A 16336-nucleotide genomic window follows, 5' to 3' on the forward strand; every position below is an offset into this window, starting at 1 on the left:
TTTCCAGGACATATATTTCCTCGCTGACAAAATTCTCTTTCAACATTCACACTTGTCTTCAATGCTCGAGATGTGTCCTGCCTAGTCAAAAAAAAAATGGGGCCAATTGAGACCTGCAAAGGTCACATCTGGACCCAATATTGGACACCACCTCTCCAATGGATTAGTCCAGTTGGATTAACCAAATGGTTCTGCAAATACCAATTGGGCATTCCAAATAGTTTTAATTGCGTGTAAAATTCCATTCGGATTTTCCAAATGGTACTCAAAATTCCAATAGGAAATCCAATTAGGTTTGCAACTTCCATTCGGCTCCTGAGATAGCGAATTGTATTATATACCAAATGATTAGCTGGTTGGCCTAAAAAACTCTGGCACATACACAGTATGGGGCGATTGTCATTAATTTCTCAGCTTTCATGCCGCAATTCGTTGTATCCGTTGGTAGCGACGGTCGTGATCTTCAATTGTTACTCTAGTTGAGCCTGAACGTATGTACTACATGTACCACATGCGCGGCTTCGCCATCCACGATGGTCCACGACTACGTCTTGACGAACGAAAGCGCCGGATTACCTTGCACTGTGGGTCTTTACAAAAAGTTTTTTTTTTTTTTGCTGTTTGAAATCCCCGCCAGTCCCCGCCGGCCGGCGGCCGTGCTGTTTGGTTGAAGGTTGCGTATTCCATCGCAGTGTGTGTGTGTGTTGGAGGGGAGGAGGGGAGATGGTAGGTTTCGCTTGATTATCCTTACAAGAAAGGGTTCCTATTTAAAGAAATTAACAATATTCAGTAAAATTATAGTGTTAACTTATTAGGGCCAATTCAATTCTGCGCATGAATGTTTCTGCCGTAGTTTCGTACCACGTGTTTCTGTGCCGCCATTGCCGGCTGTCGTCCTGCCGCCGCGCTAGCCCTAGCCGCGCCGCAGCGGCTCGCGGCAGCAGTTTTTTTTTTCGTTCTGTGCGGGTGCACGCAACTATGCTCGAATGCCTTCACCCATCTTTGTGCGCTGCAAGGACAACGATTGCGCAGTTGTGCCAGTTCCTAGTGTGAAAGGATTACCCCCTTGGAGCAACAGTGGCTCACGACGACAACACATCAGGACGGACGACTCCGGCGAAAGCGACCGCGTTTGAAAGTGAGTACTGCGATCGAGCTTCGTGAAAATCTGCGCAGCGAAAATTGTATGAATATGTAACAGCGCAGTGAACCTACTGACACATTTCAACGCGATAGCATTAAGGAGCTAGTTACACCGAAAACCAGGAGTAATCGGCGCGGTGGCGTCCGTGTATGTCGATTGAGTTGGCTCTCCCTCTCCTCTACGCAAACTAGGAAATTGCTGGAGGTCTTGCGAGGCTTATAACCAACCTCCTTGTTTTCGTCAACCAAGGTGCTGGGTAAACAGTCGGTCTTCAAAGATTTTTTTTTTAATATGCTTGCCTTCGCAAGTGGCATGTTCTGCATTTTTCAATGCAAGTTGCAGGTTGCGAGGGCACAGTCTGCGCTGCAGTGCATTACAGTGATAAAATGCATAACTGCTCCTGTACAATGCAATAAGCGATAATCGCCCAAGCTCGCGAGCTTGAAAGTTGTGCACCACTACAAAAAAAAAATCATATCAGATAGCGAGTGGCCTTTTCTGTGCTTGAAATTATTGAAGCGCGTTATCAGCTTATTTTAATTTAGGTATGGCCTGTATGATACTGCCTTATGAACTGTTTAGCGTATTTAGCTTTATCCTTGAAGCATTGCAGATGAAACTATGTGATATTTGAAAGAGCGGGTGCGATATAACTGGCGTGAACTAAGGGAAAGGAGGGCAGAACCTCGCTGATATTTGAGACTGCTTGTAACAAGTGCTGTAGGGCAGGTACAATATGAGAAATACTCTTGTTATTATCCTCCAGAAAACCTCGAGTCAAGGATTATACTGTGCATGAGAGACAGACTGTTTACTAACCTGTCTTTTTTTCTCTTTTTGCAGAAAGCTGGTCGCTTCCACTTCATCACGGAAGATGGATGTGCGCTTCAAGTTTTACGTCATATTGAGGAATTAGACACTTTACAATAAAATATGCCTGTTGTACTTTAAGCAGCTTTTCTATTTTATTGCCTCGTGGGAGCGAAAAGAGCATGCATGCAGCATATATGCGAGAAAGATCCGGGAACGGACGTCCGAAATGGACGTCCATTGGCCAGACAAACATGTCCATTTGGACGCCCATCGGACGGCCGACGGACGTCCACTGGCTGTTCGCGGACGTCCATCGGCCATCCGGAACATCCGAAACGGATGGCCATTGGCCGTCCGATGGATGTCGGTGGTTGCTTGGGTTGCGCCTACCGGCGGTAGATCTCGGTTTCTTTCGATTCCAATGGCGATCCCGGTGACTAATAGGGCGACCGACTCGTTACGTCGCCTTCTTTTCCAATCGCTGCATCGGTGTAGGCGACCGATCCCGGCGGAAATTTGTCCAATTTTTTAGCGAGCGAAGATCAGCCGTGAAGGCAGCTCGGACACACCAGCTATAGTGCCTCCAGCTGCTCCTCTGACGTCACGCGGCTCCTCGCGCATGTGCACCTTGGTGGTGGTGGTGAAAACTTTATATTTGGGAGCCTTAAGGGATTACATTCTAATGACGGGTCGGCTCTTGGCTGCGTGTTGTGGCCGGAAGCTGGTGCTTCACAGCGACACCCAAAGCCCAGTCTGTCAGCCGCGCTTTTGAACGGCCGGGTCAGAGCTGTGGACACCGCAGCAGGCTGCTCGAGGTCGGAGAGTTGCCAAGTGGCTGGAGGGTGGAATTCCGAGCATTTGATCATAGTATGCTCAAAATCAGCTTTAGGTGCCCCACACAGGGTGCACTGCGGCGAGAGCAGTCCTGGATGGATCAAAGATAAGAAAGCGGGGGATGGGAATGTACGTGAAGCTGGCGCCACGTCACCTGTTGTAGCTTAATGAGGAGGAGGGTAGATGGTTCGTTGATCACGGTAATGGAGAGAGATTTCGTGATAGGATACCCGAGCATCTCCCCAGGCAGTGGCAGTCCCTGCTCGGCTGACGTATCCTCGAGCAAAAGAGTGAGCTGCTTCGTTGCCTGGGTGACCCGTGTGAGCGGGTACCCATATTAGTTGAATAGGGTGTTCGGGTGGGGAGAGGGAGGCGAGAAACCGGAAGGCTGGGGTAGAGATCCGACCGCGGGCGAAGTTCCGTACGGCGGATTTAGAATCGATAAAATGGTTGTGGCTCGGGTGGTAGCTATGGCGAGGGCAACCGCCGCCTCCTCCGCTTGGAAGTGGAGGCAAATGTTGTACCGGCCGCGACCAGTTGCAAAGAGTTGGAAACAGCGCTGAGGGCGAACGCTGGGCGGGAGGGGTATGAGGCAGCGTCTACGTAAACGGTCTCTGGCTGGAAGCCATAGTTTTTGTGAAGAGCTTCTGCGCGTGCCTTGCGGCGATCGACATGGTGCTCTGGGTGCTGTGCCACGCGAAATGGCTCGACGACTAGCGTAGTGTTGCTTTCGCAACAAAAGGATTGCTCATCCAAGGCAAGGTTTTGTGGACAACACCACACCTTGGCCAATCCCCCATTGTGAGTATACGTGCCATTTTTCAGGAGGTCAACAACAACCTGCAGGGACCGATCGCAACACGTACATCACAAAAAATTGGCAGCAACAGCTGCATGCATGGCTACGCTTAGGATAGCTTATAGCTACGCGCCGAGAAGCGCCCGCGGGCTCCCTTTCTCCATAGTTGGTCAATTCTGTTGTTGTTGTTGTGGCTGTAGGAAGAAGGAAAAGAATATGCACGGGCCTGCTGCTCTAGCTGAGCCACCTCCGCTGCCTAGTGTTTCTATAGAGTTTCTATAGAGAGGCAGAGTTCAATGATGTCTCCACCTTAGGCCTCCTCCTTCTGAATAAATAAAACATGCAAGAAGCTGTCAAATGGGAACTTGACTCGAAACAGTGATGTTTGCAACTGCAGTGAACAAAAGATACGGAGGGCACATTAAGACTTGCTGTGGAGGCAAAAGCATATGTCTCTTCAATTAGCCCACTAATCTACTGACATCCATTTCAACCCACTTTCCTACATGATCTACCATAATGCAACATACATTACCCGAATTCAATGCTATTCACTGTAATCTACTCGCAAAATAATGTTATATTCACATTTTATATTTGAAATTTTGTTTGTTTTTTAATTTGGTGCCCGTTGCTGTTTGGTCGTTTGGTCCTCAGGGTGCACATTCATTCTTTACCAATCTCTTGTAGGAAGGAAGACCAGTCTTAAAGTGGCCATATTCCTCAGACCTGAAAGTGGGACATCAGAGGAATGGGACGTCCACATTGCATGGCACATAGTTTAGATATGCTGGTTTTATTATCCTATATACACCATACAGCGTTTTTTTTCCCTCCAGCTTTTGCTTAACTGGCACATAACATCTAATTGGTCTGGCTTGAATGAATCTTCTTCAGCAGCCCTTGATATTTCCAGATATGTGCATTTTACTGTTAACATGTCATGTGAACATTCACTTTGAGCACCAGGATTCCTTTAATTCTGTCATCATTTGAAGTTGTGTCTTCTCTTCAGAGCACAGCTTGTTCATCAAAGAAAACTCTTTGTCCACTTGTCTATTTGTTCCTGGCAAGCACCTGGAATACTCAATAATTGCCCTTATGCCGTCATAAAGTAAATCATTTGTCTCAGAGTTGAAGCACATCCATCCATCGTTCCTTGACAGGTTTCTTCTAGCTCTTTCATTCGTTTTTCGGTCATGACGTAACAAAATATTAGAGGCTTTGTCAGATAAAGTATTTTCATTAAAACGGATATGACTGAAATCTAGAGTTGTGAGTTTCACATAGTCTCAAAGCGACTGGCACTGATTCGAGGGAGGCTCACAAGACTGCTGATCTCATGAAATTGGTTGCACCATCGCTCAAGGTAAAATGTGGAGGTCTGGTAGAATTTTCTCACAACTTCTGCTACCTGTCCTCTTGTAACTTCTAGTTCCTCAAGTGATGCTGTTCTGGCGCTCATACATGATAAAGCCTGTCCTGGACTTTAGACTGCAGCTGGTTCAGGACTTTGTGAACTTCAGTGGCAGTCCTAGAGTCAATTTCAATCTGCAACAAAGTCGCTTGAAACATGGCAGCTTGGCTGTGTAGAAACTAGAGCCAGGTCTGTCCACATGGATTTAAAGGAAATGACGTAATCAAAGAGGGGCATTTTTCTTTCAACAAAAAAGTTGCTTAAAAGCCAGACGTTGAAAAGCTTTTGAATAAGTTTTAAGGTGCAGTTCATCAACTGAAAGGTTTGGTTGTGGGCGATCATGTGATATCCAAGCAAGCTTAGGAGGCAATGAGTTTTAACTCCTTGCCACCAGCACATATTTCCCTGAAAAACTTTGTTAGGAGACGCAGCAGCTGACATATCCCACTTGTGCTTCTAGGGGCCTATGTGTTTTAAAATGTCAGAATGTCCACCGTGGGAAAAGAACTCTGCTCCACAATTTTGCAGCAGCCATTGTACTTCAACTTTGTTTTCTTCAGGAATAAGTACTCTTTATCTAGTTCTCCACTGAACTTGCACTTCCATCTAGACATTCCTGTTGATGTGAAATAGCAGCATTAAAGCCAGGGAACCAACAAAATTTTAGGCTTAAATAGTATGGACAAATGCATGGAAAACGAGCTTCGGTCCTGGCTTTAACGTCGGCTCACTAGCTTGCACAATTTCTGTTGAAGTAGATTAAGAAAAAAATGCGACTTGCAGACGCAGCTTCACGGTGAGCCACCTGGCTATGACTTGTTTCTTCCATGATTTCGGCTGGCTGGGTGTAGCTAGGCAGAGCGAATGTAGCCAGTGTAGCGAAGGTGGGACAAAATGCCGTCCCATGAGCGTGCTGGCGGGACAGCAAGACCACACCCACAAAAGAGGGACATGTCCCAATTAATCGCGACAGATAACCAATCTCAAGTTTTGGTACCACCTTACATTTTGCACTCATACGCCGCCCGGTTCTACTGCTACAACACTGCCTTAATGGCTGCAAGCACTATAAGTAAGGAAAAGTGAGGCACACGCACAAGGACTAATTCTATGCCTAACCAATGTCTGTACAAAAACTTCTCGCAGTTAAATCGCCTGGGCTTAATTGTTGAAATTTGATGCATAGATGCATAGTGTACAACCGTCTGTCCTTTTCAAAAGCGCTTTGCCTTGCCTTCTTACCGATAATGTGTGGATCATTTTTTTTTTCTCCCGCAGAGAGTGACACACGCTGCTTGTGATTTAACTTTGTACCGCGCGACTCGACTTTCTAGTGATGCCATGCTTTGTGTTTACTTTTCTGTACAAAATACATGTTTTCACAATAAACCTTAGTTGCCAGTTAGTGCTGTACACACCATTCCCATCTGTCTTTGTGCTCTCTTAGCGCTATTCTTCACAACGAACGTGAACCAACTCGCCCAACTGTTGGTGTTGTTGAGCAAATGACCAATTTCAAAGGACGTGCTTCGTAAGCAACCTTTTATTTGACACTACCCAACAGATCACTGTCAATAATTTATTTTTCAGTTCAATGAATTTACATATCTGTACATAAAATACATAAATCTACAAGATGCAAAATTTATGTGGCTCATGCAGGGAGCCAACACGATTCTAAAGCAGAACTCGGGTCGTCTTAAGTTAATCAGTTTTGAACGGTGACAGGCTGATGCTTGCTGTGCCATATGTTGAGAGGAGCAAGGGGCAGCGTTTAGTGAGGCCCGCTCATTTTGTAGTGCGGCCAGCAAGCAATGCAATCTGCTTGAGGTGAGCGTGGCAGCAACGTGCACACATACATGCATGAATTCTGTGTCAGTCAGTGAGCAAGGATGTTAAGCATGGAAGCTATTTATACTTCAAAACTTCTGCCCGGCGCAACGCGCCTTCACTGGGAAGTCCCACTGACTTGTATGCTCCAGTGCTCCTCCGTTCAGTTCAAGTCACAAAAAACCCCTTCATAAAATGCACAGCATTGTGGAGCAGTGTACCACACTACTATGCTCTTCGCCATACATATGAATCAGATCATTTTGAGACGAAACAGGTGTACAACTGCATCTGTGTTTCAAAATATACCTGTCTACCTTGTACTCTGCATCCTTCTAAATTGTTTTGGAACACTGTCTGAAAGCACTGGACACTCAATGGCGCAAGCATTCAGCCATTTTTCATGCCATACATGATGATGCGGATGAATAGCACAGTTCACCGAAGAAAAACAAAATGTGAAAAACATTACAGCACCACCCAAACATTGCAAGCCACCATTTCAATCAAATTTGGAGAAGGTATGCGAAAAATAAAGGAAGGATCAACCTATATGGGGCTATGCTACGACAAATAAAAAACTTGACTTTTGCACTTTGCACATCAGCATCTCATCACAGTGTACAAGCTACGTCATCAAACATGATAAAAAGCAGTGAAACGTTCGCTGAAGTATACCCTGCAATCAATGTACTACACCATGCTAAAAGCCTGTGCAGAAGAGCTGCACAAGCATGAAAATTCCTTGAATATTAAAAACACATGCACAATTTACTTCAGATATATACTTTGCTTTGGATCAAAACAAATTCTGCATTCACTGTGATGAAAGTTTGTATGACTGGTATTTTGGACAACGAAAATACTGTATCCAAATTGAGATTCTCAAATAGTATGCAATAATGACTTCAGCCTTCTGTTTCAAATCTTTGTCTATCTACAATGCCACAGAACTTTAAAAGCACTGAAATGCCCACTAATTGGGACCAGGGCATAGTAAGAAACAATAAAATAGCGGCCTGAATTTCATTTAAAACAGAATTATGTCAAAGTTACAAAATAGGTGCATTGTATATTACATAGCGAGGAAAAACAAAATGAACTTGCTTAAGAAAGAGTCGTGGCCTACTGTGCGACACTGCAAAATGAGACCTAAAAGAACCACACTCCGTGCTTCTGGCTTCCGAGATAGATATGGGTTTGACAATGGTACTGCATTAGAAGCATAAAGTAAACTAGCCGCACATGAGGAGAACAAAGCTATCACACCAAGTTCCATTTGACTGGCACAGCAGCAACGCTGCCACCAGCTAAAAAAAAATATAGAGACAGGAAGTACTGGAGTAAAATAAGCAGGCAGTTTCACGTACCATGCACAGCACAAGCTCTGTCAAATGCATAAAAGTAATAAAAAATGCAGAACACAGTCATAGGCAGGCCTGTATCACTAAACTGAGATTTCTCATGTTACACAGCAGTAAAACTAGATTCAGCAAGTGGAGAAAAAAAAACACGCTTTTTAACAGGCATGTACCATGCACACACACATATACATACAGGCACACATCCTATTAAACCTAATGACAGCACATGTCAGACAAATGTAAGGAATAAATACACTAAGCATCAACAACCGCGTTACCCATTATTTTTTATTCTCTCCCCACTTTTAAACTCTAAAAACTTAAACAAACTGAAGAAGCACTGTCCATCACAAGATAATGAGTAGTTCCTGTTCCGTGTACTTTGAAGAAGAGCATAATGATGTCCTTTGCATTAGGAGAAGTGCAAACAGCAGTGGAGAAGATCAGGCAATGACCTCTGTTGTACATGACAAGCTTTGGGAGACACACGCAGCTGCCCATGCGAGCAAAAAAAAAAAAACATTTAACCCACGGCGAGCCTGCAGTAAGGGAACTGGAATGTTACACGCTCTGTACAAAGTGAGAAAGCAATGTTCTCGACACTCTGCATTCCACCTTTCAGAGACACACTGTGAGAGTGCATGTTAAACACAAGGGAGAAAATACTTTGAATGCCTACTTTCCCTACATGCACAATTACGGCCACAGCAGAACCATGCCAAACACCTGCTTGGTACCTCCCCCAGAAAATTAGTGGGCAACAACAAAAGCAAGTCTTAAACAAGCTTCAAGTAGAGCTTTAGACAAGCTGTCCCGCCTCACAAAAAAAGAAAAAAAGAAGAAGAGTATAAAAAATAAAAATAAAATAAAAAATCTTGAAATGTTGCCAGCTGTAGGTTATGGCAAAAAAAACCACCAACACAAATGGTGGCCAAAACCATATCTTTCCAGAGGCAGTACGGCTCATAGCCCCCAGAATCAATCTTTTTTAGCTTCAACTGCCTCATGCACAATTCCAAATTATAAATGCCAAATACGCAGCAGACACAGACGCAACTTAGACACGGGTTGTAAAAAAAACACTAGTCCTTTTCTCTGCAATGCCAGGTTGACTGTATCGCAATTTTAGTGAGCGTTGCATTTTTGTCTTTTCTTACACCCTCAGCAAAAAGCAATCAATCTGAGCAAATCACATTAGTGCGGCGCCGAAACAGCAGAAACATTTACTAAGTAATGCCTCAGCTTGCAGCGACTCATGAGTGCACGCTAAACGGAGAGAGAGAAAAAAAGATGACAAAGCCAACAAAAGTAGAATTCTCACAAACCAGTTAACTCTTTCCCTACCGTGACAATAACAATCTTCTGTAGATTTTGAGATTTTTTTATCTTTTTGTGCGAAAGCTAATAGATTTAATATATTACACAACATATGAAATGAAAGCTAAATAAATGTGCTTTTAGGCACGTAAGTTTGAACACCAGAATATATGTGACAACGGAAAACTTTAAATTGCCAAAAACAAAATTTTACGAAGAAATTGAACAAAGCTTGTAAATATGCACTTGTGCCTGAAAAGCAAAAAATGTTTTCTTTTTGCAATATACAAAGTGTTCGGCCTCTTACTAGCCAATATCTGAGAAAAAAAAAAGGAATTTCTAAGTTGAATAGTATTCTTGGTGCAAAAAAAATCTAGACACTCAAAACGAAGCCAACAATGAAAACGAAACTAACCAGTGCACAGACGCCGATGTTCGAGCCTGGTTTCCATCATCATCACTCTCATAACCGAATTCTGACAGTAAAAGCAACGTGCTCATACTTGCTGCTCTTTGGGGTGTCGATAAAAAGAACCACAGACTAAGCGAGGCCGTGAAATTTGGAACATATTCAAGCTGGACATTCTGTTTTAGACTTGGATGCTACCACACCTTCGGAACGCGTTCGAAAAATGGCGCTGCAAGATTAAAAAAAAGGAATACACTAAATCATTTCATTACTTGTAAAATGGTGCAGCCTATCAATAACCAACACAAAAGGCTCCGAAATTGTTGTGTGAAGTAATAGTAAGCAGTCCAATGATGTTCAATATGCATAGTAGGGAAAGAGTTAAGATGCTAAAAACAAAAATCTATGATGCATGCAAGCTCCTGTCGGCTCAGTGCAGTCTCTGTGACATGCACAAACGAAGCGACCTAGAAGCACATTCTCCTTTATCATGTCACTGGCAGGCACAACTGCCAGCCCTCAATGCGTGCAGTGAGCAACTGCCTAAGCTCGCATGTAAGAAAACACAAAATATTTTCCTCCAAGAACTCACAGCCCCTTACCCACGCACCATACACATAGTCCCCTCTTTGGAATAGCCAAGCTACAATATATATTACTCTCTAACGCTCTATCTTTCATTTCCAGGACACATCGCACTTAAACACAGGAAGCAAAGAATAAGGAGCCAACAGTTCATCACCAGTGCCCTCATCTAGATGCCAAGGGCAAAGCCAACATTGTAAATGATGACAACTTTGCATTGCAAAGCAGCAACAGCAAAAAGAAAACAGACAGAAAGTACGGACAAAGCCTCACGTCCCCTACCATTGCACTAGAAGCAGAAGCCACCATTTCCTCGTGTAGGATATGCGGTGGAATGGGGGAAGGGAGCCAATACCGAGTTCTGCTCGCACCTTGATGTGAAGATAGCCCTTTGAATTTTCGCACATTTCCTACATGCATATACGCACAAGAGCAGAGAAGAGATAACTGACAGAGAATCCTCAGCATTCAAAATGGACACGAATGCGGCACACAATCAGCCCAGAAGCAACTTTCCAGGTCCAACCAGAACATTGCCGGTCCGCACGCAACCACCACGGCTATACATCTTCGAGACGGCGTGCCCATATATGCGTCTCCACACACTGTACACTTGCAGCCCTTGCAGCGAGGCGCAAAGGATCCGAGATGCACACCACAGCAGCAGTTTGTCGGAGTAGACAACAACAGGTGCTGCACTGGCAGCGGCGATGGCAGCAGGCAGGGTGCGCAGCAGATAGCGACTACTCCAAGTCCATCTCAGTTAAGCCTATGTGGCTATGGCAGGTGTTGGCGAGAGGTGCACAGTGGCTAAGCGGAGTAGCAGCCAGATACTTAGTGGCCTCTTGCTTTGGCTGTCAACCCAACTCTTGCACGCATGACACAGTGTTGCCATACACAAGGCATCGCCGCATGTCGGATAGGACAAAGGAAAAAAAACAAAAACAAAAAACAAACAGCGGCTGGTTTGGACCAAATCCTGCACAAGTTTTGTCAGAGCTGGGACTTTGAGAAGGAGCTATAAGCAATGTTATGTGAAAAACGTGGCTGAGTTGAAGTTTCACGGCTTTTACTGCTTGCATGCAATGAATTCACCCTCTGCAGTACTGACCAGCACCTAACATGTAGTTTCCATAACAGCTTGTCCACTCAAAAGCGAGGATTAACAACAAAAAATAATTGTAAAGAAAGAATGTAGGCAGGTTTGTATCCCTGGCACATCCATCATGTGATCATGTTGAATTCTCTCAAGTAAATTGCTTACTGAATCGCTAGGTGTCTGCATGTACTCGTTTGATTTTGACTTAATTAAATGTAGTTTATTTTAAACGCAGATCTGAAAAGCTGAGGAAAAGCTGAAGCCCAAAATGTATGTGCTAGGTCCTTCAAAAAGACCAATAAACAAGTTGCGTCGTCTAAGCAAGCTCAGAAAAGTCATCTTTAGACGTTTATAGCTATGCCCGAGGTCAATTCTTATGCTTTTTAATTTAGCTAATGGACTGAATTGTTAGTATCAATTCCTTGATCACAACATTTATGACCTCTCTGATATGCAACAAATTTCAGTGTTATGAAAGTGACCGGCTGTGGAGGTTTTTTTCTGCATTGTAACCATTAGTTCACAACAGCATCACAATTTGCAGTAAAGGTACAACAGTTTTGTTAGAATTGTTATACCTTGCAGCCTGCTTTAAATGGTGCAGTTTTCTTTTGCCAGACAAGTAAGTGTAGCAAAAACTTCTCCGGCTAATGCCATCTAAAAGCAGAACGACAATGAGGACGGAAGCAGACATTCACTGAGAGTGCTTGAAAGACTATTGGAAATAGCTTCAGCTTGGGACACAAGCAGAGACTGACAAATGAGATCATTGTGTCAAGGATGCTAATGCAGAGGGGCAGATCTATACACGACAGAAAAACTAATAAGGGGGAAGGCAAAGGCACACAAAACCAGCTGGCCGGAAACGGCTCCCCAATGACTGACGCTAGTGGTTTCTGTCAACTGATGCTGCCAGGCAAACGCAATGCCAGACAAACAGTTTGGACATGGCATCCTTGTTTTTTTTTCTCTTGGCTATATACACAGCGAGAAAATGCCAATTCTATTACAGGCATAGCCATTTTGTTTGGCAACTTAAATTACGTCATAAGTTTCAACTGAAAGCCAGCTACGAGTTGATCCCCTGGAGAAGTCCGCTGCTGGAAACAAAGGGACAGATTTTTGCAGTCAGAAAACTCAAGGCTGATGAAGCGTGCAACTAAAAAAAAGCTTCCACAATTTATAAAAATGCAGAACGTGTAAATAAAAGGCACCGTTGCGCCGCATATGGCTTGTGAGGCCTTGAACAAAGTGCGTGCCATGGACAGCAGCATTATGTGCCATAGGAGAAGACGATAATTTACCAGAAAATACCACATAACTCAAAAAAAAAAAAAAAAAGTCACCTTTTTAGACAAACACCTCATTCCCAACAGTGTGAGGAACTTTAGAGCAGATATGAACACACCTTCCAAAGCAGATGCTTTGAGACAAAGAACAGAGGTGAAAGAAAATGCTGTGCGTGAAACCAGAGAGAGAGACGATATGGACAATAAACAAGGGAGATCTCACTGGGCTACAAGCACCCAAGCTCGGATGCTTGCAACATTATCTGTGTACACTGAACACAAAATGTCCATTAGGCAACCCGACATGTACTCCACAGATTGTGTAACTCGTGTTTCTACGCTTGTTAGGGCCAGAACAGTACAGGCTGGGCTTTGGTTTCAGAAGGCAGCAGCAAGCGATTTGTGCCCTGAAATCGAGCATTGGATAGAACATCTGGAGATCGCCTCTTAATTTCAGGAATTTATCAGGAGCTGCTTAATTTCTGGGTCCCACTGTGTGTCGCTGAATATTAGTGTCGTTGATCTTTAACCTTACTATACTATATTCAGCACTTCAGAGTCCATATGCAGGTTAAAGCTTCCGTGTAAACATTTTTGTCGTAGCTCAAACATTCACTTCATAATCAGCACTTGCTCCTTACTAAATGCCTCCTAAACTCACATTACCTTTCAGATGGTTTACACTACACACAGTAGAAGCATTTCTGCTAATCAGGCAGAGAACAGACAGAGAGAGAGGGCTGCCTGCTTTGCTTTGTACTAGCCCTGTACCTTGCCGATTGGAAAACAATGAGCGGTGGACAAAGTATTGGATACAACTTTATCCATAGGCCACAGTTTTCTCATTCTTCATGAATAGCCTGACAAGATGCACTGTTTCATTTAATAGCAAACCTCTGTAGTTACCTCTCTTACCATAACATCTTTTCATCATAATAGTAATAATCATCAGCAGAAGCAGCAGCAGAGCTGAATCCACTGCGAGCCAAAGAAGGCCTCTCGCAATGATCCCTTGTTATTTATGCTTTGAGTCACCCATAGCCAGAGTTCCCGGGTTCAATCCCGACCGGCGGCGGCTCCATTTCGATGGATGTGAAACGAAGAGGCATCCGTGTGCTGTGCAGTGCACGTTAAAGATCCCCAGGTGGTCAAAATTACTCCTTAGCCCTCCACCCCCCCACGCTCCTCTTTCTCTCTTTCCACTTTCACTCCCACCCTTCTCCCTTCCTCTGTGCTGCAGTTCAGGTGCCCACAGAACAAGTGTGACAGATACTGTGCCTTTCCTTTCCTATGAAATGTATTTCCAGCAAATAAGCTTAGCTCATCTTGTCACTTGATTCTCAGTCACCCTTGATTACATGTGCTTCTCTTATATTCGCTTTGCTACTCCGATAGACCGCTAATCATCAGTGTTTTACTATCAAGCAAATGTTATTTCTTTGCACACATTTATGTTTGCATCTGTAGTAGTTGACATTAAAATGGGAAATGCTGTGATATTAAGATGCGACTCTTTTGTCTGCATGGTTGTGATCTTTGTGCTCCTTCACTCATATGCTCGATTACTGAGGCACGAACCGCACCGTGGAGCCTGCTTGGTGTACCAGAAGCCCTGGTGATCTCTGCAATGCTGATGGCCCATCTCCTGACAAAGGAAGCCTGGCACGTCCCTCTCCCCAACGTGTCCACCCAGCGTCACCACAACCTCCACCTCAGACAGGTGAGGCCACCCGCAAGCTTGCAGCCCGCTTCCACTCAACCCCGTCATCTGTCCGCTGCCCACTAGGAACCTTGCGTACTGACGGAAACGGATGAAATTTCACATCGCGTGAACTCCCAATGGTGTGTCGCCGCTGGAGTCCCATGGAGGACAAGGGCCGCCGACGCGTGCCGCCCACTGTTACGGGTGCCGTTTCGCCCTCCACCAGGCGGCTGACCAATGCAGCAACCACACCATTCTCAGAGTGCCGCTGCTGCGGCCGTCCTCCTGCGCCTGCAGCTTCATCATCCACACGATAGATGGCATAACGTGTTGCTGCAGCACCATTCAAGCACTGCTTCTTGCAACGGTAAGTCACCGCATTGCCACATGATGCCGCTGCCAATGTCGTGGTCTGTGGGATGTTTTCTTTCTCGTGCAGAGAGTCAAAGAGGTTTGCGGGCGGCTGTGAAGAAGCCTGGCTGGACGGAGACTCCATTTGCTGAGAGGGGCTGGTGTACTGTTGCTGGAATGTCTCTGCGCAGCTACCAGGCGTCTGAACATCATCAATGGCAACGGGCATATGAAAGTCCTTTTCGTGCAGTTCTGCAGAAAAAAAAAAAAAGGAGGGGAAGGGGGAGAGCAGAAAGAGAGAGAGCTGTTTGTGACAATCTTCCGTGTTTGCAGTGAAGGTGCAAGCTGGAAAAAGCTTCCAGAAAAATGCAATTCAGTAAACTTTCTATGCTCCCAGGCAGCAAGCTAACTAACCTTTCAATGCATTAAGACACTCCACAGTGTTGTTTCAATAATTTCATGCGGTCACATCTTAGAGAAAGAAGTACAGTAAAAGCTGGTTAATTCCAACTTCACGGGACTGGGAAAACAACTCGAATTATTGAATGGCCTTCAAAAAACTTGCGTAATGAACCCATCTCACATTTGCCGCTGAGGGTTAAAAAAAAAAGCGCAAGTCATTGGCGCGTCCCTGTTTAGTGCCTTCGTTGTCGTAGTTCACACGCATTTCTTGGCATTGCACCAAGATTCTGTGCAGTGATAACACCAAGGTAGGTTTATTGATGTTAGCTCTAGTGGTGACTGTAAAGGGAGAGGGGGTCAAATTGTCAGTGTGCCAGTGGCCTTGACAAAAGTGCCGGTGGTGACATGCTCGGCTTGCTCGGTTGCGCAAACCTGGTTTTCCATGTTCGCTTTACCATGCCGCGATAGGGGCAGGCCCCATCCACTGCCACAAAATCATTGGAACACGTGATAGTCGCAAGCGCCTTTTGAAGTGAACGATGCTAAAAGCCGGTATCATGATCGTGGCTGTTAGCGTATTTCTTTTGTTGATGACAATGGATAAAAGGATGCAGGACTCTCGCAAAAAACAAAAACAAAAAAATAATAATCTGTCAAGTTTTTTTGCATAATGAACCTTTCCTTCAAACTGACAAATTTTTCATTAAAAAGAAAAAAAAAAATGCGTCTCCAATCCACGCTTTGCAGCTGGTTGGACAGTGAAGCTGTTAAACGACACCCAATTACCCATTGCGATGTCACTTGAAAATTCACACATGTGGCTCTACAAATTCTGATGTATTTACTTTCTGTAGTCTACCCATGGTAGCCTGGAATGAACAGAAAGAGTTGCTAGACCAGTCTCTGTTGTATATGAAAGCGTGATGACCTCACTACGTGATTTCTGTGCTGTTGGGTACTTTTCCACTCGGAGTAGCTTAC

At 44.6% G+C, this 16336-nt stretch overlaps 1 protein-coding gene and 1 long non-coding RNA gene across 7 annotated transcripts in view; one reads left to right on the top strand and one right to left on the bottom strand.

The window, feature by feature from the left end:
* The first annotated feature begins 931 nt into the window (after positions 1-931).
* LOC146199393 (uncharacterized) lies at positions 932-2089 on the top strand. The gene is made up of 2 exons (XR_014704748.1): positions 932-1138; positions 1988-2089. It is a non-coding gene; the product is annotated as an uncharacterized LOC146199393 (long non-coding RNA).
* A 6620-nt stretch (positions 2090-8709) lies between these two features.
* Positions 8710-16336, bottom strand: part of LOC146199394 (rho GTPase-activating protein 23-like) — a 102907-nt gene continuing 95280 nt past the window's right edge. For all 6 annotated transcript variants that reach the window (XM_084594848.1, XM_084594846.1, XM_084594844.1 and 3 more), the window contains one exon: positions 8710-15205. In XM_084594848.1, coding sequence (XP_084450974.1) covers positions 14613-15205 — 593 coding nt within the window. In that variant the 3' untranslated portion in view covers positions 8710-14612. The remainder of the gene's footprint in view (positions 15206-16336) is intronic.

This window comes from Amblyomma maculatum, chromosome 2 (genome assembly GCF_055883805.1).
Source record: "Amblyomma maculatum isolate TAMU_Amacu chromosome 2, ASM5588380v1, whole genome shotgun sequence".
NCBI classification, from domain to species: Eukaryota; Metazoa; Arthropoda; class Arachnida; order Ixodida; family Ixodidae; genus Amblyomma; species Amblyomma maculatum.